Raw genomic sequence first — 23,007 nt, 5'->3', positions numbered from 1 at the left:
CAGCTTTAATCCCTGTCTGGTCCGGAGACCAAGCCCAATAAGGGTACTTTGAGGACTCTCTGGGGGCAGGGATCATTCGTTCTTCTTCTTCCCCTGCCAGCACAGGGTTCTTCTTTGTGGAAAAGGACAAAACCTTGCGCCAGTGTATCGACTACCGGGGGCTTAATGACATCACGGTAAAGAACCGTTTCCCGCTACCACTTCTCTCCTCAGCTTACGAGCATCTCCAGTGGCCGACTGTATTCTCGATGTTGGACATTGGAATGACTACCATCTGGTTCGGATACGAGAAAGAGATAAATGGAAGATGGGCTTTAAACCCTTCCTGACTATTTTAGCAGTATCAGTTTCTAGTCAGGGTTCATCATTGTCTTTGTCTGAGTCAGGCTTTGGGCGCCTCTCTCCTTTTTTTATTTTTACCCCCCTTTCCATGTGGTTTCTGTTTACAATCGTGGCACTGATGTCCTTTTTTGTTTATAATATCCACATGGAGCCTCGCATACCCTGGCGAAATGTCCATTTTTATTACCATTGTAACATTTTATAGCACCCTCTTTCTCCCTTCCTTTCTGTATGCCCCCGTCCTGCTCTCTCTGTTTTTAACTCCCGTTGCGCTATCTTCTAGCACTGCCATTAAGAACTCATCTTTCTTATTCTCTTGACTGACCCTATATACTTCTAAAATGGGTTCCTGTCCTTCCCCCGCCCGTGGGTTCAGTAAGGCAATTAGGGGATATTGACTGACCTCTTCTCCTTTCTCAGCCTTGACTCTTTTCCTGGCTTCAGAAAGCCAGACCCTAGCTGTATTCAACCCTTGTTTATTCTGCTTCATGTAACACTGATCTCCTCCTCCTTGGAGGATTTACTACGCATGTTTAATAAATCCTAGCCACTCCTAGTAGCTATGGTATTTATCACTATCTATGTGTATGTATTTCTATGATCTATGTATGTGCTGTTTTTACCATTTCCTAGTTCCTATGGTTGTTCTCCTGCCTGACTATGTCTGTGTCTCTTTAATGCTTACAATCTATGTCTATGGATTTCTATTTGTGTTTTCTCCTTTCTGGAAACTTTATCTATAGCGTTGACTGTCGATCGGATACTAGGTCTCACCCGTACAACTATAAGCTATTACCCAGGGGTCGTAAATCCCTAGTTAACCTCCTATTTCATGTTGCGTCATAGGACTTTTAAAGTACACCAATATCTTGTATCTCACTCCGCTATATTAGACATCCCTCTCCTAATTTTTTGGACTTTATTTCAGTACTGTTTGTTGAATCGGAACGATGGTCAATTCACCCAGAGTTTAATTGACCATTCAAGTTATCTTGTACGCATAGAATTCCCTTCCTGTCTCCCCAAGCCTAGTTAATATTCCCTCTTAATCCTATGAGTTATCTTATTTGTTTAAGATCACCGTCCTATCTCCCAGCACCTATTTAATATCCCTTCTTAATAACCCCTCTGGCCACCAAGGCACCCGGATCTATTAAGCTAATTTTATTTATGGTAGTGCACCTTACCTCAGGTCATTTCGGACCTGCCCTGTTATCGATATATGTATATTGGTCATACAAAACCCAGTGGATCTGTTTGGAATAGCAAAGCTATTCTGGGTTCATGAAGGCTTTGTTAAGCCTATAAAGTTGTTCAGTTAAAGGTGGGTCCAGAAACACTAAGAATGAGCATGACAAAAACTTGAAGGGGTAATGGTGATTTTTAAAAGGATTGTATTAGCCTGGTCCAGTTACCTGGGATAGATCTGTAATCAAGAACAATTTGAGAGGAACACAAATACTCCGCCCACATTGACACGGTGGTGACAGAGTAAAATAAAAAGACAACATACAGGACATGACTTCTATGAAATGAACGTGAATCACCACCTTAATGGAAAAAAAATTATACAATCTTGAAACTAAAACAATCCTTACCCAATAAACACAGCTTGGAGTTACATGACTTGTCTGTCTACAGGAGAATTGCACAGAATCCAGTTATAGTTCGACTATCACATACGTACTCTTCTTTACAAACAGATATACACATTAAACCAACAGTCACACAATCCTTGCAATATACACCGAACATACAAACCCATTGTCACGCTTTCATTTAATAAATGCTGATTTAGAGAGACAATAAAAATCTCAGATCTCCATTTGAAATTCAGTCAAAACGACAGAAACATTTTGTTGTTGTTGGAGGCAGTTTGTGATGTATAACAAGACAGGAGAGATGACAGCTGACCTACATCAGCTGATGTAGTGCTAAATGAAGCCAAGAGGAGGTCAGAACCCACTTGAGCCTACAGGTTACACCAGAAACACCATGTGTCCCCTATGGGGTCTAGGCTTACCCAAAACTGCATATACTATTACACCATACCCTGCAGGGACCAAATTAGGGCTGAGTCCTGATTATCTTTCATTCACATGAATATGTATGTGATCTCAAATGACACGTCTTGTTCATTTTTGTCCTTCTCGGTTTTTTCTCAGATTGTGGATAGTCCTCTAAGTCTCTGTTCCTCTAAGTCTCTGTTAAGACAGTTTTTCTACTCATTCGCTCGTTCTTTCACTCACTTGCACGCTCTTCTCTCAAACACACACACACCTCGCTAATGGTAAAGCAGCAGGCTAGCTTATTCATAGTTCTTTTTTTCTCTCCACACAATGTGAATCCAGGGTAATGCTAAACAGAGTATAAAGTCCTTCATTTTTTCCAATATTATTAATCAAGATAATCATGTACAAAAATATTACGCTATTTTCATTCCTCCTGTCGTACTGAAATAGGAAATAAAGCAAGTTTTTTTTTTTTTTTTAAGAGTTGAGTTCTCATTTCTGCTCAAGAGATTCACTCAGCACATGTCAAAAGTAGTGGTGTAAAAAAAACATCCAGATGTCTACAGCTGAAGTAGAGTTGGAGATGGGCGGAGCCCTTCATACCGCTCTGACTGACAGGCAAGGCAGCCAGTCAAGAGTGCTAGAGCCCTCAGTGGACCCGCCCAATACAGTCCCTCCCAGTCCTTGCCTGGCGAATGAAAACTGGGGGAGCAGAGTGGTTCGGGTGCGCCCTACATTCATGAGAGAACAGATTGCTAAGTCTGATTTTTTTCAGCTTGGGTTCTTCTGTCCCGTCTGCATGGAGAAGCAGCAGACGGGAGGAGAAAGAGTCCTGGAATTAAAGAAGAAAGGTCAGATGAAAGAAAGAGAAGAGAGAGAGAAATAGAGGGAGATTGCAGGTCTGTTCCCCCCCCATGTTCTGTTCAGAGAGCTGCGGCAGTGTGTGAGATGTTCTCTCTAGGCCCAGTACAGTGGGAAGGCAGGTAGGGTCAGGGGGGAGAAGGGAAGGCAGTAGGGTCAGGGGGGAGAGGGAAGGCAGTAGGAGGCTGGGGGAGCCAGACCCTGGGGGTGATAGGCCCAGTACAGTGGGAAGAAGGCTTGTTCATTCCAGTCCTATCACAACATTATTATTATTATTTTACAATCTAGGTAGATCAGGCTGGGGGGGGGGCAATCAGAGGCACCTACGGGGTGTAGTGTGTGACAGACAGAGCCCTATGAATGGCTTTAGTAGTAGTGATTAGCTTGCCCCCTTGTCACATGACATGTACCAATGTCCCCCATGCACAGAGCTGATAAGGGTCATATTCATTAGTGCACACCGTAGCAAATCATTTTGCAACGAAAAACAAGCTTTTCTTATTGGACACATTCAGGTAGTCCCTCCCTGTTTTGGTCCGTTTTCTTCCCAGTGAATACAACCGAGGATGGTCTTAAAGGGACAGAGACCATCTGGTTGGACAGGTGTAGGCACCAGTGTCATTTATTCCTTTCAGATCCCTCTGGTGGTCTAACTGACCAGCCTACTGAGCTAAAGCAGTCTCCAAATCAACAGCCAACACTGGACCAAACCAATATAAGATAAAGGAGGGGGTTGACTGGGGGAAGAGGGGCCCCTGCTTTAGATATGTCCACCTCCTTCCTCCCTCCGCCCATCACCACCTCCATCTTTGAGATGTTCTCATTATTATTTGGGGTTTCCCAGCTTCTTGGGGGTCCCTGGGCGCTTGCTCTGCCACAGGTGCCCAGTAATGGTGAAGGCATCGACGCTCATGGACATGGTCTTGGATGGGATGGTGGTGAACTGTTTGCGGTCCGAACTATACTTGTATATGGACTCCACCATGGCAGGGCTGATGACACGAGGCCCGATGCCCGTCAGGCGCATCATCTCCTCGGTCTCTGGGTTCATGGTGTAGACGGCCCGGAACTGACAGCTGGAGTCACGGAAGAGGATGAGGAAGTGGTTGGCCTGGCACTTCTCCATCTCCTGAACCATAGAAGGAGAGGGGAAGATAAAACAATGTTAAAAACACTTTAACAATGACAATTCAACAAATTCAATACAAATACACATTAGAAAGAGTGAGAGCGCTTTGCCAATGTAAACACATGTTTCCCATGCCAATAAAGCATTGAATTGAATTGAGAGAGAGAGGCAAAGAGAGAGAGTCCCATAAGCAAGCTGGTCCTCTGTTCACAAACAGAGCCCAAGGACAGCAACACAATTAGACCCAACCAAATCATGAGAAAACAAAAAGATTATTACTTGACACATTGGAAAGAACAAAAAAAATGAGCCAACTACAATGCCATTTAGCACTGAACAGAGAGTACACAGTGGCAGAATACCTGACCACTGTGACTGACCAAAATTAAGGAAAGCTTTGACTATGTACAGACTCAGTAAGCATAGCCTTGCAATTGAGCAAGGTTGCCGTAGGCTGACCTGGCTCTCAAGAGAAGACAGGCTATGTGCATACTGCCCAAAAAATTCGGTGGAAAATTACCTGCACTTCCTAATCTCCTGCCATGTATGACCATAGAGACATATTTCCCTCAGATTACATAGACCCACAAAGAATATGAAAACAAATCCAATTTTGATAAACTCCCATATCTATTGGGTAGAGTGTGCAATGACAGCAGCAAAGATGTGTGAACTGTTGCCACAAGAAAAGGGAAACCAATGAAGAACAAATATCATTGTAAATACAACCAATATTGATGTTGGCTTATTTTCCCTTTTGTACTTTATCTATTTGCACATCGTTCAACACTTTATACAGACATAATGACATTTGAAATGTCTTTATTATTTTGGAACTGTAATATTTACTGTTCACCTTTTACTGTTTATTTCACTTTTGTAAACATATGTTTCCCATGCCAATAAAGCCCATTTGAATTGAGAGAGAGGAGGTAAACTGGATATGAACAGAGGCAACCAGGTAGACTGTGACAGCCAGTCCAGCCAGCGGAGCGGAGAGGGGGTTTAGTGTCAGGAGAATTCTATACTCCTGTTCATTTACCAATTCAATTGTTACCCACAGTCTGTTATATCAGGATTTGTAAGATACTGATAGAAACAAAAACAGACAGAGGCCCAGTCTACCAAAGTTAAATGTTTATTCACGGGAACGTTCTGACGTGTACAGTACAGGACCATCAAATCCGCCCGCCAATAGAGCTTAGGGGAGTACGTGAGAATAGTGTCTTCCTACCCTCCCCTAAGATGGGGAGAGACCTGGGACTGGGAAGTTCTCGGTGTCCCAGCCAAGGTCTTCCCGGATCTGGCGCAGGCAGTCTGTTCTCAAAACACTAGACACATTGTTCCTAAAACGTTGATTCTGACTAAAACCACACACAGTATAATAATATAATCATCAAATGAGTCTAACACTTACACACATGTATTATAATAATCTAATGACTCAAATTAATTTCATACAATCACATGGTTTCAGGACTGTAACATTCTAATAATTTATTAAAACACATTTACTTATCAATCCACCCTTAAATGACTAGATGATACATACTGAAACTAATATCCTACAAGGAAACATGACAAATAATCGAAATTGATACAAGAGAATATAATGTATGTACATCAGATATTCATTCATGACTGTTATAGGTCTAAATCCAATTGTAACACTTCCGTTAGGATTTTTATTACAAGCTTCATAAAAATACGGTCTTATCCCTCAAAAATAACAGTCTCATCCAATATTGGTTGAAAGAAACGGAATCCTCTGCTAGCCCTTGAAGCTCATTTTATGGGATAGGACACTGTCCTATTGGATAATACCCCCCCAAAATGTTATAGCGTTCCCAACTTACTTGGCGGACATGATTAGATAGAACAAATAGAAGACCGTTTGTCAAACGTTTTATGTCCCACAGGAGAATTGCAGAAGGAGACTACCCACGAGATTGGGCAAGGGGACTGGGTCTGGGTCCAATCACTAAAGAAAAAGGACTGGAAGCAGCCACGGTGGAAGGGACCATACCAAGTACTCCTAGTGACAGCCTTCGCTGTGAGAATAGCCGAAAGAACTACTTGGATTCATATCACACACTGCAGGACGGTAAGACACCCTGACACTGTCGAACAATCAGTGTTAGAGAGGAGAACTGGAATCGCTAGGATCTGGGGGCCATCTCTCTGACTAAATTCCCTGACCCCGTCATTTCATCCCTGTGATTGTTCATAGAAGTGGAAGTATGGTCTGGCCTCTGGCTGCTGATATGTTTTCCGGGAAAGGGTGGGGCTTCACCGGAGTGCTGTTTGGGCTGAGCTGTCTTATCGTGGGAGCCATATTCCTGATACACCTGAGTATGCGGAGAGTGGTAATTTGACCCATGTTTTAGACTATAAGAGAGACCTGGGTAGACAGGAAGTTAGAGTAGAGGTTGGAAAGGGTGTCTCAATGGAGTTTTATATAGACCAAAATGGCAGTCTAGGACTCTGAGCCATTAAGGTATATATCTGTGCAGGTCCCCGTGCCGGTCGTGGACACGGGTCATAGCTCATACGGAGAGAGAGGGCTATATGAATCCACTCACCCAGTATGGAAGGAGGTGGAGTATAGTGAATGTGAGAATGTTTGACTGTAATCCGGAGAGGGGGATGTAATTGCATAAAGATACGCTTGACCCTTAAAAAGGTCATGAAAGAGGATCTAGGGGTATGGTATGTTGGATTTGACCAGTTTTCGGTCAAGTTCCAAGGAATTTAGTAAGATAAAACGGCCCAGAGCGGATGTCTGGTGGTTATGTGAAGGGATGGAGCTGTGGCCGAGCCTGCCAACAAATTGGACTGGTGTATGCACTCTGGTGCAGTTGGGCATGATATTCACTCTTATCCTACCCAGAGACCTGGTGGCAGGTGGAAGATTGAGACGGAGTGCTCCGTCTGGGTCTTTTGACAATAGAGTTTACATTGATAGCATTGGAGTTCCAAGAGGGGTGCCCGATATGAGTTCAAAGCTAGGAATCAGATATGGGCTGGCTTGGAATCAAGTATTTTCTGGTGGTCAACGATAAATAAAAATGTAGATTGTTAATCCAATCTACATTAGCAACGTTGGTGAGAGATGTGAGAGATTTGGCAGAACAAACCGCGGCAACAAGTTTGATGGTGTGGCAGAACAGGATCGCTTTAGACATGTTATTGGTTGAAAAGGGAGGGGTGTGTGTCATCTTCGGGGCAGAATGTTGTACGTTCATCCCCGATAACACAGCTCCAGATGGATCAGTAACCAAGGCCCTGGCTGGGTTAACAACCCTAGCTCACGAATTAGCTGAGAACTCTGGGGTCGATAATTCTCTAACAAATTGGTTTGACAGTGTGTTTGGGAAATGGAAAAATGTAATTATCCCTGTGTTGTGGGCAACCTTTACTTGTATGAGTGTTTTGGTTCTGTGTGGGTGTTGTTTGGTACCTTGTGTGAAAGTTTTGCTTATCAGGACTCTGGAGAGGTCGGTGGCGCAACAGATGGTGAGGTATGGACCGATTTCGAGCGCTGGTCTGTGTGATGAGTTCGAATCTTCAAGGGCTAGCAGAGGATTCCGTTTCTTTCAACTATGAGGAGCCAATGTTGGATGAGACTTATTTTTGAGGGATAAGACCGTATTTTTATGAAGCTTGTAATAAAAATCCTAACGGAAGTGTTACAATTGGATTTAGACCTATAACAGTCATGAATGAATATCTGATGTACATACATTATATTCTCTTGTATCAATTTCGATTATTTGTTATGTTTCCTTGTAGGATATTAGTTTCAGTATGTATCATCTAGTCATTTAAGGGTGGATTGATAAGGAAGATTATTATAATACATGTGTGTAAGTATTAGACTCATTCGATGATTACATTATAATACTGTGTGTGGTTTTAGTCAGAATCAACGTTTTGGGAACAATGTGTCTAGTGTTTTGAGAACAGACTATCTGTCTGAACCAGATCCGGGGAGACCTTGGCTGGGACACTGAGAACTTCCCAGTCCCACGTCTCTCCCTATCTTAGGGGAGGGTAGGAAGACACTATTCTCACGTACTCCCCTAGGCTCTATTGGCGGGTGGATTTGATGTTTGGTGTGGAAGTATCTGTGTCGCTATAAATTGAAGGTCCTGTACTGTACACGTCAGAACATTCCCGTGAATAAACATTTAACTTTGGTAGACTGGGCCTCTGTCTGTTTTTGTTTCTATCAGTATCTTACAAATCCTGATATAACAGACTGAGGGTAACATAATTTAATTGATAAATGAACAGGAGTATAGAATTCTCCTGACAGTTAGAAAGGTTGTTGATTTAAAGGGCTCTAACAGGGGTTGTTTGCATCCCAAATGGCACCCCTATTCCCTAAGTGCACTATAATGGATTATGGTGGTGCCATTTGGGATGCACAGATTGATTTAAAAGGATCTAAGGGGAGTTGTTGATTTAAAGATTTCTGACCTCTACAATCTTGTTTTTCTGCAGTTCGTTGACCTTGCCGGCAAGGCAGCAGCGGGAGATGGCGTTGTGGATGATGAACTTGTTGGACCTGAAGCTGGGCTCCTTGTACAGCTTGGGCCCTGGAAGCCAACACAAATCAATGCCGAAACACAATCAATACAAATAACACGCCATATATCAAAGACCAAGTACGTTCCCATATGGGCTTTCTGTTAATATGTGGTGGATTGGTTCAAACAGATACTTATGATGACATCGTATTCCCATATCCACACTAGCATTCCACTTATGATAAAGTAATCTATCGTAAACATAAATGGTAGCGTAGATCTGTCATGATTACAAGGGGATGCGTGAGATAACGAGCAGCATTAGTTCTGGTATTTTGGACAAATCACGATTTTGCAGGTCTTAGCATCTTTCAATATTCGGACGGGGAGGGAACATTTAAAGAGAGAGTTCTTTGTTCCGGTTCGCTTTCTTAATCGAGCATCTGGCCAATTACACAATACTTTAGTTCTGGGTTAAGTAAGATTATTGATTAATGCTAGTGTGGATATTATTGGAACAGGAATATTGGAAGAGGGTATGTCAGTCACAGTCATGGACCCCGAGTGATGGTTAACAGTAAGCTGTAATGTAAGGTAAACGTACCGGTGTATTCTGGAATGGAGGTAGGAGACGAGGCCGTGGAGGCGTTCTCCCAGTCCTTCTCTCCGTTCTGATTGGCCATTCGTCCTGGTGACATCAGCCTTGAGGGGGAGTGAGATCGGCTGTAGGGAGGAGAGGAAATGTGTTGTGAAGCATAACAACAAAACAATCTATATACTGGTACATAAAACAGACAGACACTGAATCACATATTTATTTAAAAAACAGGCCGATAGTGAGGACGGGAGCATAGTCGGCTACAGGTCCCTGGGTGGGGGAAATACAACTCGTTATGGTTAACCAACTGTGCGGTATAGTTACCTGTGCAGTAAAATACAACTTGTTATGGTTGACAGTTAGTTACCTGGGAGATTTCCTGACGGCCAGTGTCCCGCTATTGCCAGTGTCGTTAGCAATTGAGGACAGGTTCATGGTAGAGTGGGAATAGACCTTGTTGAGTTTGGAGCCTAGTGAGTGAGTGAGTGAGTGAGTGAGAGAGAGACAGAGAGAGAGTGAGAGAAACACAAACACAGAAAAAAACACATTAATATGACACATCTTGTGATATACGCAGCAACAACAACAAAAAACGACAAGGAACGGCCCAGGACTGACTCAGCAACAGGAGAGCAGGCGGTGGAGTTTATATCTACCCATTAATCCCTTGGTGGGGCAGCGGAAAAGCACTGAGTCATCCCGGAACATGGTCTTGGGTCTCTGCTTCTTCACGCCACGCACCGTGGTAGGCTTCTGCTGCAACACCTTGTCCAGATCCTCCATGATCTTCAGCTGCTGCCTCCGCTCGTACTCCTGCCTGGTAAAGGTGTCTCTCCGCTGGGTCGTGCTATCTGAAGAGTGGGTACAGGGGGTCCGGGGCTTGTCCTCACCTCCGCCACCACCACTCTTGTCTCCACATCCCTCGATGTTAAACCACTCAGGTCGGCTACAGGTATAGAGAGAGGGGGGGTAACCAATTAATCAATCAAATCAAAAAACATGAGCAGCTCCATCTAGTTGATTCAGAGACTCGACTATTGGACAATGCAGTTCTATAAGTGGCTTGAAAACACAACGCACATTGCATACTCTTTCTCGCTCTTCTCCTCCTGCTCGAGTCTGCGTCTCTTCATCTCCTCCGCCCTCTTCTGCTGTTTCTCCATCAGGGCTGCTTTCCTCTGGGCCATTTCGTCCTCCGGCCGCACCCTTCCATCCTGATGGAGGACACAAACGCACACATACAGATACAGAATTAGTCAGGCTTAAACACATACACAGACAAACAAACACACATAGTCCGACTAACCTTAAAGAAGAAGCCGACCCCTCCCTTCATCTCAGGTTCGGTCACGTCGCTCATGGAGTCATCCATGACACTCAGGTCATCCTCGTCCCCACGCAAGGCTGATAGAGAAATCTCGATCAGGCTGCTGCGCTTGCCATTAAAAAAACCCACCGCCAGAACATCACTCTCAATCGAGCACTCTGAGGGCGCCCCAGAGCTCCCACAACCCACACGCTCCTTTCTCCCCGAGGTGGAAGAGTTCTGGTCCCGGCACTGCCAGGGGGAGGCGCGGCGCAGGTGGGGGATAGTGTCCACATTCTTCGGGGGGGTGAGCACGCGCGACAGGCCCTGCACCTTGAGGTCCTGGGGGCGGACGTGGTGGTAGTGGGTGGCCTGGTGCTTGGGGCTCTTGGGAGGCACCGACTTGGCCCGGCGCTGGACCTGGGGCGAATTGCATGTTCTGGTGGGACTGGCGGCGTTGCGGCGGGATGACGAGGGGGAAGAGGAGGCAGAGGCGAGGTCACGGGGGGTGGACGCGCGGGACATGCGGGTCGAGGGAGGGGCCGAGGATTTGAGACTGGGCAGGATCACCCAGGACTTGTTGCTGTTGGGAGCGACGGGCTTCTTCCTGATGAGTTGGTCCTGTTGTTCGGAGAGGCGCTGCATGTCGCTCTGCAGGGAGCTTAGTGCCGCGTTCAGCTTTGATACGGCGTTGTTGTAATCCCCCAAGGGCGCTGGCTGATGCCCTGCCACCCCGACCTGCTCTCCTCCTGGCCCTGCCACCCCTGCACCCTTCTCCCTTCTGGGTAAGGAGGCCTGCTTGTCCAGGTGTGATGAAGGTTTGACGTTCCCCTCCTGCTGCTCCTCGTCCTCCACGCGAGCCAGCGTTTCCTCTAGCGTTAGCCCCCTGAGGTCCTCCTCTGTGGAGAAGGCGCTGACTTGACCGCCCTGCTCCTCCTCTCTCTCCCCCTCTCTGTGCTCCTTCTTCAACTGCAGGAAGGCGCTCTTGCCCAGTCTCTGGCGGTGCTTGGCAAAGATGGCCTCAATACGTTTCTTCTGGGCCTCGATGGCCTTCCTCTTCTCCTCCAGCCGGGCTCCCAGCTCTGACATCTCGGTGGTCAGTCCAGGGCGCTTACTGGGGCTTTCCTCTGTCGACTTCTGGGGCTGGGCCACCCAGCTTGTCATCGGAGCCGTTGCTGCCGGGGCGACGGGTTCACTGCTGCTGGCGCCGCCGCTTTTAGGTGATTCGCCCACTGTCGACGGTTTCTTCTTGAACTCAGCAAAGCTGGTCATCCTCACGCCACTGTCCGGCGCGTCGTCGTCCCCTCCGTGGCCTCTGGTGTGGACAGCAGGCATGGACTGGGCATTGGGGAGAAGAAGGAGGTCCTCAGAGGCGTCAGAGCCCATGCTCCCGTCCCTCAGCAACGAGTCGTCGTCTCGCGAGCCCTCCGAGGTGTGTCGGGTATGGGAGGAGGAGGGCTGCTCCCTGGGTGCCTGCGTCTTGCCCCCCATGGGGAGGTGGGGGTGGTACATCATCCCAGAGCGGGACGGGGCGGAGCAGCTGAGGGGTATAGGGTTAGGCGGGTGGGAGGGGTGAGTGGCGTGGCCGTTGTGTCTGGTGCTGGCCGGGTCATCGGGCGAGTGCAGGAAGAATCCGTCGACCGCCCCGTCGGGGTGGAGCCGGGGCTCCATCTTGCCCTCGTTGTGGATGATCTGCAGGGCCTCCTCGATGGTGGGCAGCTCCCCATCCCAGTCTCCCAGGCAGTTCTTCTTCAGCAGCATGGGCACCACAGAGGAGCTCTGGGTGGCCCAGGAGCCTCTGTGGGAGCCCGGGGTGGCTGGGGGCTTGTCGAGCAGATGGCTAAGGTCCTCTGGGGGAGTGTAGGGCACGCGGGTCACAGTCTGGCTGGGGGCCACGTTGTCAGAGCTGACCGAGCAGGTGATGGCTCCGCCCATCACGACGTCCACGTCGCTGTCCAGGCTGAAGGGAATGCTAAATGACACGGCTGAGGACAGGGGATGACTGGACAGAGAGAGACAGGAAGAGAGAGAGAGTTTACTTCCTGAATTGACCTCAACCGTTGTATTGAGATACAACTGAAATATGACAGACAGACAGACAATGAGATGGGGCCTACCTGAAAGGCTTCTTGGTCCATGTTCTCCCAGCTCCCTCTACATGAGACATGGAGGCAGACTGAGTCAGAGATCCTGTACACACTCACACACACACACACACACACACACACACACACACATAGATGCAAACACCAACAAACAAACAAAAAGCACAAAAAACAGAGACAGAAAAAGCTTTACATGGACCCACTCACTGATAAACACATGCAGACCACACAGTTACAAAAGATGCAATGGCATCCTCACCAGACCTGGGTGTAAACTTAACTATCTGTTCTCCCTCAAATACTTTGAGGAGCAATTGATTGAGCATGCCTGCATGTGGTCACAGATGAACGGAGTTTGCGCTTTCGGGACTACTCCATTGCTTTCATTGTGCCAGGCAAGCTCATCAATCAATCAGTTTTGTATTATATGTACTATGTATAATCATGTTGTTTTATTGTAAATAAAACAAATACTATTTGAACCCAGATGTTCTGCAGAGAACAGAAGTGTGACAGACCTAAATGATGGGATGGCGTTGCCCTGGTCTCAACTGGCGCAGGCCCTGGCGACACTGGTGAGGAGATGGGCAGGAATGGCTTCTTGAAGATGGAAGGAGAGCTGCTGAAATACAGATAAAAATTTGCTTCCAGTTTCAAGTTCAAGTTGATTTGCCATATGTAATAAATACATTGGAAATCTACTCATTCACCAGCTCTCACAAACTTTCACTCTAAAGATACCATTCCTGAAATAGATCACTTTATATTTTCTATATTAGTGGTAATGTTAGTGATTATGACTGTGTGAGCTGCTGTACCTGTTATTGCTCAAACTGGTTGGCTTGAGCAGTGCAGAAGCATCTGGAATAAAACAAACGGTCTCATTAGTCAAATATCGACACAGCCATTTAGGCCTACGCAGGAATCACATATAAGACGTGGGCTTGAATGTATCAAGCATCTCAAAAGTAGAAGTGCTTGATATAGGATCAGTTTAGCCTTTTTTATCACAATGAATAAGATATGGACAGAGAGAACCTGATCCTAGACCAGCACTCCTACTCAGTCGCTTTATGAATATAGGCCTAGGGGTGTATTCAGTGAGGCGAAACGCTTCGAATATTGCAGATAGAAATGTAATAACTAGAGCTGACATAATTCCCTATTCTACTTGACAGACCATCTGTTCTATAGGACACATTTCTACGTGTCAAAGACCCCAGCAATAGACTGTTCTCTCTACTATTGCATGGCAAGCGGTACCGGGGTGCCAAGTCGAGGTTAAAAAGGCTTCTCAACAGTTTTTACCCCCAAGCCATAAGACTCCTGAACAGGTAATCAAATGGCTACCCGGACTATTTGCATTGTGTGCCCCCTTCCCAAACCCTCTTTTCTACGTTGCTGCTACTCTCTGTTTATCATATGCATAGTCACTTTAACTATACATTCATGAACATACTACCTCAATTGGGCCGACGAACCAGTGTTCCCGCACATTGGCTAACCGGGCTTACTGCAACCGGGCTATCTGCATCCCACCCACCACCCACCAACCCCTCTTTAACGCTACTGCTACTCTCTGTTCATCATATATGCATAGTCACTTTAACCATATCTACATGTACATACTACCTTAATCAGCCTGACTAACCGGTGTCTGTATGTAGCCTTGCTACTGTATATAACCCCTCTACTGTATATAGCCTCGCTACTGTATATAGCCTGTCTTTTTACTGTTGTTTTATTTCTTTACTCACCTATTGTTCACCTAATACCTTTTTTGCACTGTTGGTTAGAGCCTGTAAGTGAGCATTTTACTGTAACACCTGTTGTATTCGGCGCACGTGAATTTTTTGTTGTTGATTTAATTGGAATGTTTTGTACATTGCATCCTCCTGAACAGGGCCCAGCAAAACGCTTACCAGTGGTGTTCAGTGGCTGAACAAACTCTGGCCTCCGTACCTCAAACCAACCCAGTAGCTCTGCTAGGAAACTCATCACGTTGACCTGAACATACCAGAGAAACAGTTAAAGGGCCCCTGTAATGCTGTTTCGGTCTCCATAACAAATCATTCCTGGGTATCAATAAAGTTATATGCTCTAATAGTTTTATTACATGTATGGCATCCAGCCCCAGGTGGCCAAACACTCTCTAGCCATATATTTCTAAAAACATGGCTCTGAGGCAAAGACAATGTGTAGATCAGAGCTCTCCAACCCTGTTTCTGGAGCGCTACCATCCTGTATGTTTGTACTACAACCCTAGTCTACTAGCACACCTAATAATAAGCCAAATTAATCAGGTTAGTTACAACTAGGGTTGAAGCAAAAACCTACAGGAAGGTAACTCTCCAGAAAAAGGGTTGGTGTAGATGTGGCTATATGGGCCCACAATGAGGTGGGGGTGTAGTACCTGGAGCTCCTGTGGGGTGTAGAGCAGGTCCTCCAACACCAGGGGGCAGCAGCTCTTCAGACAGCTGTCACAGAACTCTCGGATCAGCTGCAGGTTGTACAGGCTGTCTGCCACCGCCATGGACTCCTTCATACACACATCTGAAGAAGAAAACAAGGATTACTTTATTATCCAATTATACACGGAAGACCGATGGAAATTCGACTTCTGCTTTATCCCAACCCCTCCGAAAGTCACACAGAGGTTGGAGAGGCTAGGGCACAGGGAAGTCGTATTGCGACACCCATTTAACACAGGAACGGTACAATGAGCAGGTAGTCAGGTCATGGAGTCTAAACATCTAACACAGGACAATGAGAGGGTAGTACAGTAAGTGTTATGATACCCTGCACACAGTATGTTACTGTATTAAAGTGTGGTTTAAACCTAATTGGAACCTTGTGTGACATAGTAAGCTAGGCTTTTTAGACAAACCCCCAGGCATGTACTATATTATATTGGACAACTGTACACTAGTCCAGTGTTTTTAATTTGTATTTGCATATCAAATACTGTCAAGTTCATTTTTATCATGTGGGTTTATGTATGTACGTACCTTCTAGTCGCAACAGGCCGGGGCAGTAGTAGTGTACAATAGCAGCGATGGCACAACCGTTGGAGAGGTTTTTGACTTCAGTCACCACCGGAAACGTAGGCTTCTGTTTAGACAGCGTCTTATCCTTTCTGTAGCGGATCTTAGATGGGGTGTGTGTATGTGTGTGAGAGAGAGCGAGAGAAAAGAGAGGGACATCATTGAGTGAGTATGTGAGAGTTAGGGAGATGTCCAGGCTGCACAGTTCAATGCAATACCTTTGATGTTTGCATTTGGAGAGCTCGTTCAAGTCCAATGTTCTTAAAAAATACATACATACATACATACATACACACACACACCACCCATCATGAGTCCAGAGACAGCGAGGGCTTTGTCAGTGGAAAGTAGGCCATGAGAGAGAGTCTCATCGGAGGAAGATATTTAACCCAACCTGACGCAGGTGAGACTATTCAGGTTGAAACTATTCAGGTATTAGACAACGACTGAACTGAACACAGCCAGCACAGTGTCAACGCTATCAGCAGACTAATTACTGGGGTCTGTTCAGGAGAGTGTAATGTTACACAATAGTCCCAATCAGATAGAAACGTATAATGTAAAACAGCTATGACTATCAGCTATGTTAGAATTGGGAATCTGTCACATCTACTTGTTGTATCTGCACTGTTCATAATGTTTCACCTCACATAAAAGGCCTACACCACAAGCTCATTACTTCTTACTCTATGCGCCCTGGCTAAAAGTAATCCAAGAAATAGGGAATACGGTGCCATTTGGGACTCAAAACAATGAGTGGCTGGTGGCTAGAAACTAAAACCTCCCTCACACAAGGTCCTTTTTAAGACCGAGCCGACCAGAGGGAATGGTTTCTAGCATGAACGTTTTTTCACATTGACGATATAGTGCACTACTCTTGACTAGGATTACATGCGAGTTACGTCCAACAACAACACCCTACTTTTCTCTGCCACTCCCTGTGACATCAGCCCAAGGAAATATACAGAGAAGCAATATGCCTGCATTATTATATTGTTCCAAAAGGGGGAGAGGCAGAGAGAGAAAAACAGAACAGACCTTTAATTTGAAAATCTAATAGAGAAAATATGAAGATGGAGAGAAAGATAAGAAGTGACAACAGAGGAGAAGAAATAGGAGGAACTTATAGGGACAAGTTTCCAGTACCAGCGAGTGGGACACTGTCAGAGAGGAGGAAAGAGTGAAGGAAAGGAGGTCGGAGAAAGAGAGGAAAGCGGGGAAGGAGAAGACAGGAGGAGACGAGACTGTCGGTATTAAGGCTACTTTGGAGGGGGTATAATATATATACACCCCCTCCAAAGTAGCCTTAATACCGACAGTATATATATATATATATAGTCTATATAGGCATATTTTTTTATTTTTTTATTTTATTTTTACTAGGCAAGTCAGTTAAGAACAAATTCTTATTTTCAATGACGGCCTAGGAACAGTGGGTTCCTATATATATATATATATATATGGGGCGGCAGTGTAGCCTAGTGGTTAGAGCATTGGACTAGTAACCGAAAGTTTGCAAGTTCAAATCCCCAAGCTGACAAGGTACAAAATCTGTCGTTCTGCCCTTGAACAGGCAGTTAACCCACTGTTCCTAGGCCGTCATTGAAAATAAGAATTTGTTCTTAACTGACTTGCCTAGTAAAAAAAAAAAAAAAAAATAAAAATCATACAACCAGTTAACGTTATGCTGAGATACTGGTAACTGCCAAAATAAAGGAAACACTTGAGTAAATGAGAGATACAAAAGCAGGTGCTTCCACACAGGTGTGGTTCCTGAGTTAATTAAGCAATTAAAACATTCCATCATGCTTAGGGTCATGTATAAAAATTCTCCGCTGCCTGTTATTCTGGCTAGAAGATATCTCAGTTACTTTGAAAAAAGGGGTCTCAAAGGAGAATAGGGGGTTTAAAGGGTGTGTGTTGTGTCTCAGTCACCAGATCTCAACCCAATTGAACACTTATGGGAGATTCTGGAGCGGTGCCTGAGACAGTGTGTGTCGCATCCCTCCAAACTTCTAGGATCTATGCCAAGGCGCATTGAAGCTGTTTTGGCAGTTTGTGGTGCCAAACACCGTGTTTCCTTTATTTTTGGTAGTTACCTGTACAAGCACTAGGGTACTGGGGAGATTGCATGTATAGTGTGTGTGTAGGACACTATAAACGGTCACAATAAAGTATACATATCTTACAAGCACACTGTATAAAACATGCTTGTTCACAGGACATGTTTACATCAAGTGTTTTAATAGCATGAAATCCATGAGATTGATGTGCATGTATTACACAATGCGTTGTGTAATGTGAGTGCTGTTGACATAAATACTGTTTGCATCCTAAATGGCACCCTATTCCATACATAGTGCGCTACTTTTGAGCAGGGCCCATAGGGCTCTATATTGATCCACCTATATAGGGAGCCTTTTTTTTTCAATTTAAAAAGTTACGTTTTCTTGTTATTCCATCAACCAACAAAACACATTCCACATTCACATATGTGACAGACTTAAAAAATAAATAAAATAACAATAATAATAATTATAAATAAAAAATAAATAAAACTTGCCGCGGCACTATTAAGGTTCTTATTAGCTATTTCCAGCCTTAGCTGAGACGACAAGCAAATAATTAGTTTTTACAGCACCTTACACAACATGTATCTGCTCATTTCCCTAATCACCCCATTTTACTCCGTCCAATTTGAAATATAGTTGAGTAGTGGAGACCAGTCTATCAAACTTGGGCTGTTCTCTTGCGGAGGTCATAGGTGAGCTTTTCAAGAGGGAGAAAGTCAACAATCTGGTCAATCCACATTTGAAATGTATGAGAAGTATGAGAAGCCCACAATAGAAGAATACATTTCTTAGCAAAGTATGTGATAGTCATAAAGAAATTTTCTCTGTCAGGATCAAGAACAAAGTCCTGCTGGGCATTAAGCGATCGATACACGGGGTCATATCAAACTGTACATCTAGTATTTTCTGCTCAGCAGTATGTATAGATTGACAGATTTTGCAATCTCTCTACAGCTCCAAAATACATGCATATAGGTTCCACTTTCAGAGGTACATCTTTTACAGTTAGGAGAAATGTCTGTTTTTATTCTCATTGGAGAGTAATACAATTTTGACAAATGTGTAATTAGATTCTTCCATTTTTACATTAGTAGAGGAGCAGTATACCCTGTTGCAAACCTCCGCCCATAACTCATCACTGATAGTCAGACCAAGGTCCTTTTCCCAGATTATTTTCAAAGGAGTAAAGGAGGAGTCTCCTTTCTCAGAAAGGAGTCTATAGATGTAGGAGATTTTGCCTTTAATGGATTGTGCTGTAGCAAGAAGGGTTTCAACTTCATTCAGTTGAGCTCTAAACCTCCTCTTGGAAGCAAATGAGGAAATTACATGTCTAATTTGAATATATATATATTTTTAAATGGGATCTTGGCACATTGAATTCACTGCAGAGCTCTTGAAAGGATTTCAGTGTAGTGGTTTTCTGATGAAATGGGTCTGAAAAGGTCCGGATTCCTAGAGTATGCCAAAGATTAAAGTTGGCATCACTCAGGGCTTTTAGCAAGTCTAGGTTGCATACTATAGACGAGTGAGAACATATTTGGGAGGAAATGCACAGGTATTTCTTACAGTCCCTCCATGCTACAGTCCCTCCAGTCCCTCAACATCTTTGCAGATCTAGGATTTGGGGTTGGGACTTGAGATGATTTGTCCAGGGTTAGGTTGAGGGTACAATTAAAATCTCCAGCCAAAGGAAACACAATGCTCATTGAACAGGGTTATCATTTTCAACATGAAAGCAGGACTATCTGTGTTAAGGGCGTTTAAGATAGCTGGGTCACTGTATGGGCAACCAATTACTATCACTATCAGAGTAAATCTCCCCTCTGGATCAGATCTGTTTTTGTCAATTACGAATGGAACATGCTTATGGATAAGTATGGCTGTACCTCTACTGTTTGATTTGAAAGATGAGAAATACACCTGTCCCACCCAAGCTCTTCTGAGTTGAGCATGTTCGGCATCACAGAGGTGTGTCTCTTGTAATAGTGCAATGTCTGCTTTTTTCTTTTCCATATTATTGCATGACCTAGACCATGGCAGTTCCATGTCAATAGATTTAAGGTACTAGTCAACGTCAAACAGTAATGGAACTCTACTGCAAGTCATCTCTGGGTAAAAGGTGGATAATAGGTACAGCTGCGATCACATAAGAAAAATAAATGGTGTACATAAAATAACAATCTCTGAACACCCCAGCAGAGTTCCCAAACACCGACACATCCCGTTGGATCTATTACCCCCACACAGTCTCAATTCTGTGTTCCGAAAAAACGGTAACAGCAACGCACAACGTCTCCCCCTCCCCACCAAAGAAATGCCTCATCCTCTCCGCCCCGCATTGAGTAAGTGACAACAACGTAGCCCCTGTCCAGACCACATTAAAAAAGAGGGAGAAAATAAAATAAATAGCCCAGCCTACATATACCTCCCCAAAGGACATGGGGCTAATCGTATGGACCAAATAAAACCGAAATGTTGGGGCAAATCCTTAAGAGGGATCTATAGGATAAGTTGTTGATATTACATTTGAATGAAAACAAACAGGATAAGGCCATAGGCAAAACATTTACACATTGAGCTTCTCGTTAGGTCTGTAAATGTGTCGTAATCGACAGCCTATAAATGGTGGAGGCCTATGACAAAATGATAACTACAAATAATAATAAAAGGGAAACAAAAGTAGGCTGAAATGTTAGTAGGCCTAGGTTATGCTATAGAGCCTATCCCTCTCAGCTAAAATAAAATAAATATAAATTAGATGGCTAAAATTACATTTAACAGGCAGGGGTGGTTCTTTGGATGGCGGCTATAAGTTGTCTTACCTCCTTCAGTAATAACAGTAATCGATTTTAGTCATTGGTACATTTCTCAGTTTTCATTTCTCATTTCTCATTTCTCAGTTCTATGGGCCTGTCGGTGGACAGGTGGAGCGCCTCGGGAAGTTTGTCTTGCAGGTAGCGGATCAGTGGCATGTTTCCCTCTTCTTTTTCGCCCAGATTTAATAGAAAACAATTATTCCAGGTCCTCTTTTCTCTTCCAGATGCTCCATTTTCTTTTTAACATATGCTATTGTTTCCATGGCGTCTGTCAGTGAGTTTTCCATGGATAGGATTCGCCCCTCTGACTCATTGGTGATCTTATTGTTGATGTCAGGCAAAGCATTTTCCAGGGATGTCACCTTGCCCCCTATCGCACTTGAGCTGAGAGTTAATGCCATCTAATTTGATGTTGAGTTCTGTACGTTCAACAGAGTGCGAGGTTGGCATTTGTTGGGCCTGGGGGGGGGGGGTCCTCTTGCTCCTGGCTAATGGCGCTAGCTTTTTCTGAAGCTAGCTGCTTTCTGGAGGTTTTTTTCCGTCACTAATGCTCGAGTCCGGGTAAAAATGTCACCTGTAGTGTAGCCTTATGTAGCCGCCATGACTTTTTGACTAAAGCTAAAGGAGTTAACTTGAAGTGGAGGTAAGATTAAGAATTGGAAACTACTTGTGCGGAGCTCTTTGTTCATGCGGCAAATCTCGTTCAAGAGTCACGTGATCCCCGGGTGCCATTTTTGACACAGACAATGTGTAGTACATGTGTGGTGTAATACTTACTAAAGGCGGAACAGGCTGTGGCTCTGTGCTGTCCTGAGATGGGTCACACCACTCTGTTTTCTCTCTCAGCCTCCGATTCAACTGGGGGGGGGTAGAAAGCCACACGTTACAAGTATGTATATTTTGTACTCACATATAAATTGGGTTATGAAATCATGACTCAGCGACAGAGAGCGAGACAAAGAGAATGAGAGAGACAGACAGAGTCAGTCCTCCTTGTCCTTACCCCGTTCACCCAGTGGAGCAGGGTGTTCTCCCAGCTGGCTCCTCCCACTCCGCCCAGAAGCTCCTCCCCCGCACCGGACTTCCTCACTGCGCTCACCATCTCCATGGCACCCAACGACATCAGGGCATCCATCACCGCCAGGTGGGCACTCTGCACCAATCACAGCAAAGAGAACAGGAAAAACTGTCAGCATTGGAACAGTCAGGGGAGGTAGCTGCGGGATTGGTAGCTGCGGGACAGCTCTGAGTCAGCAGAAAGCGTGGCAGTGACAAGAGGAGTAAAGAGAGAAAAATAGAAAGTGAGAGCTTGTCTGAGTGAACTTTGGAACATCTGTGCTATCACGATAACAGCCCTTTTTACTCTATGCACTTTCTCCTCTCTGCCCCATCACTGTATTCTTTCTCTTTCTTCCTCTTCCTCCTAATCATTGTGTGAGTGGGTTTTCTTCCTCCTCTCTGCTATGAGATATTGCAGCATGACAGGTTGCAGAATACAATTTGGTTCTGTTACAGTGTTGTTCTGTAATCAACTCACTAGGGATGGCTCAGTGAGAGAGCAGCACAAACCCCAGGAATCATGTGGCACAGTGTGTGTGTGTGTGTGTGTGTGTGTGTGTGTGCAAAACTATACATTCAAAACCCCTTTCACACCAAGAGAGACAGAGACAGGGGCTGAGGGAAGAGACGGGGGCTGAGGGAAGAGACAGGGGCTGAGGGAAGAGACAGGGGCTGAGGGAAGAGACAGGGGCTGAGGGAAGAGACAGGGGCTGAGGGAAGAGACAGGGGCTGAGGGAAGAGACAGGGGCTGAGGGAAGAGACAGGGGCTGAGGGAAGAGACAGGGGCTGAGGGAAGAGACAGGGGCTGAGGGAAGAGACAGGGGCTGAGGGAAGAGACAGGGGCTGAGGGAAGAGACAGGGGCTGAGGGAAGAGACAGGGGCTGAGGGAAGAGACAGGGGCTGAGGGAAGAGACGGAGACAGGGGCTGAGGGAAGAGACAGGGGCTGAGGGAAGAGACAGGGGCTGAGGGAAGAGACAGGGGCTGAGGGAAGAGACAGGGGCTGAGGGGAGAGACAGGGGCTGAGGGAAGAGACGGAGACAGGGGCTGAGGGAAGAGACGGAGACAGGGGCTGAGGGAAGAGACATGGGCTGAGGGAAGAGACAGGGGCTGAGGGAAGAGACAGGGGCTGA

The 23,007-nt window shown here is 45.2% G+C and overlaps 1 protein-coding gene across 5 annotated transcripts; it reads right to left on the bottom strand.

The window, feature by feature from the left end:
• Nucleotides 1-1,713: 1,713 nt before the first annotated feature.
• On the bottom strand, nt 1,714-21,965 carry LOC109898260 (calmodulin-regulated spectrin-associated protein 3). Of its 5 annotated transcripts, none has more exons than XM_031815786.1 (15): nt 21,821-21,965; nt 21,595-21,675; nt 15,894-16,032; nt 15,299-15,438; nt 14,808-14,892; nt 13,704-13,746; nt 13,404-13,507; nt 12,898-12,970; nt 10,781-12,782; nt 10,555-10,688; nt 10,131-10,420; nt 9,842-9,944; nt 9,481-9,599; nt 8,827-8,945; nt 1,714-4,344 (listed from the first exon to the last, which is right to left on the bottom strand). In XM_031815786.1, the coding sequence occupies exons 1-15, from the start codon at nt 21,950-21,952 to the stop codon at nt 4,042-4,044; spliced, it is 3,867 nt and encodes a 1,288-aa protein (XP_031671646.1). In that variant the 5' UTR covers nt 21,953-21,965; the 3' UTR covers nt 1,714-4,041. The 5 variants fall into 5 exon arrangements, with proteins under 5 accessions (XP_031671646.1, XP_031671649.1, XP_031671647.1 ...); XM_031815789.1 differs by having other exon boundaries at nt 1,720-4,344; nt 12,898-12,934; XM_031815787.1 differs by having other exon boundaries at nt 1,720-4,344; nt 13,404-13,504.
• Between the last annotated feature and the right edge of the window lie 1,042 nt (nt 21,966-23,007).

The sequence above is a fragment of the Oncorhynchus kisutch genome, unplaced genomic scaffold, assembly GCF_002021735.2.
Source record: "Oncorhynchus kisutch isolate 150728-3 unplaced genomic scaffold, Okis_V2 scaffold628, whole genome shotgun sequence".
NCBI classification, from domain to species: Eukaryota; Metazoa; Chordata; class Actinopteri; order Salmoniformes; family Salmonidae; genus Oncorhynchus; species Oncorhynchus kisutch.
This window is presented reverse-complemented; position numbering and strand designations above follow the sequence as displayed.

What these genes read in the sequence shown, in the direction of transcription:
- LOC109898260 (XM_031815786.1), bottom strand. Translation starts at nt 21,952, where the DNA reads ATGGATGCCCTGATGTCGTTGGGTGCCATGGAGATGGTGAGCGCAGTG. An exon ending in TCAGCCACTGAACACCACTG is followed by an intron (nt 13,747 to 14,807) that starts GTAAGCGTTTTG and finishes GTTTTATTCCAG; the next exon opens with ATGCTTCTGCACTGCTCAAG. An exon ending in AGCGAGAAAGAGTATGCAAT is followed by an intron (nt 10,421 to 10,554) that starts GTGCGTTGTGTT and finishes CTATACCTGTAG; the next exon opens with CCGACCTGAGTGGTTTAACA.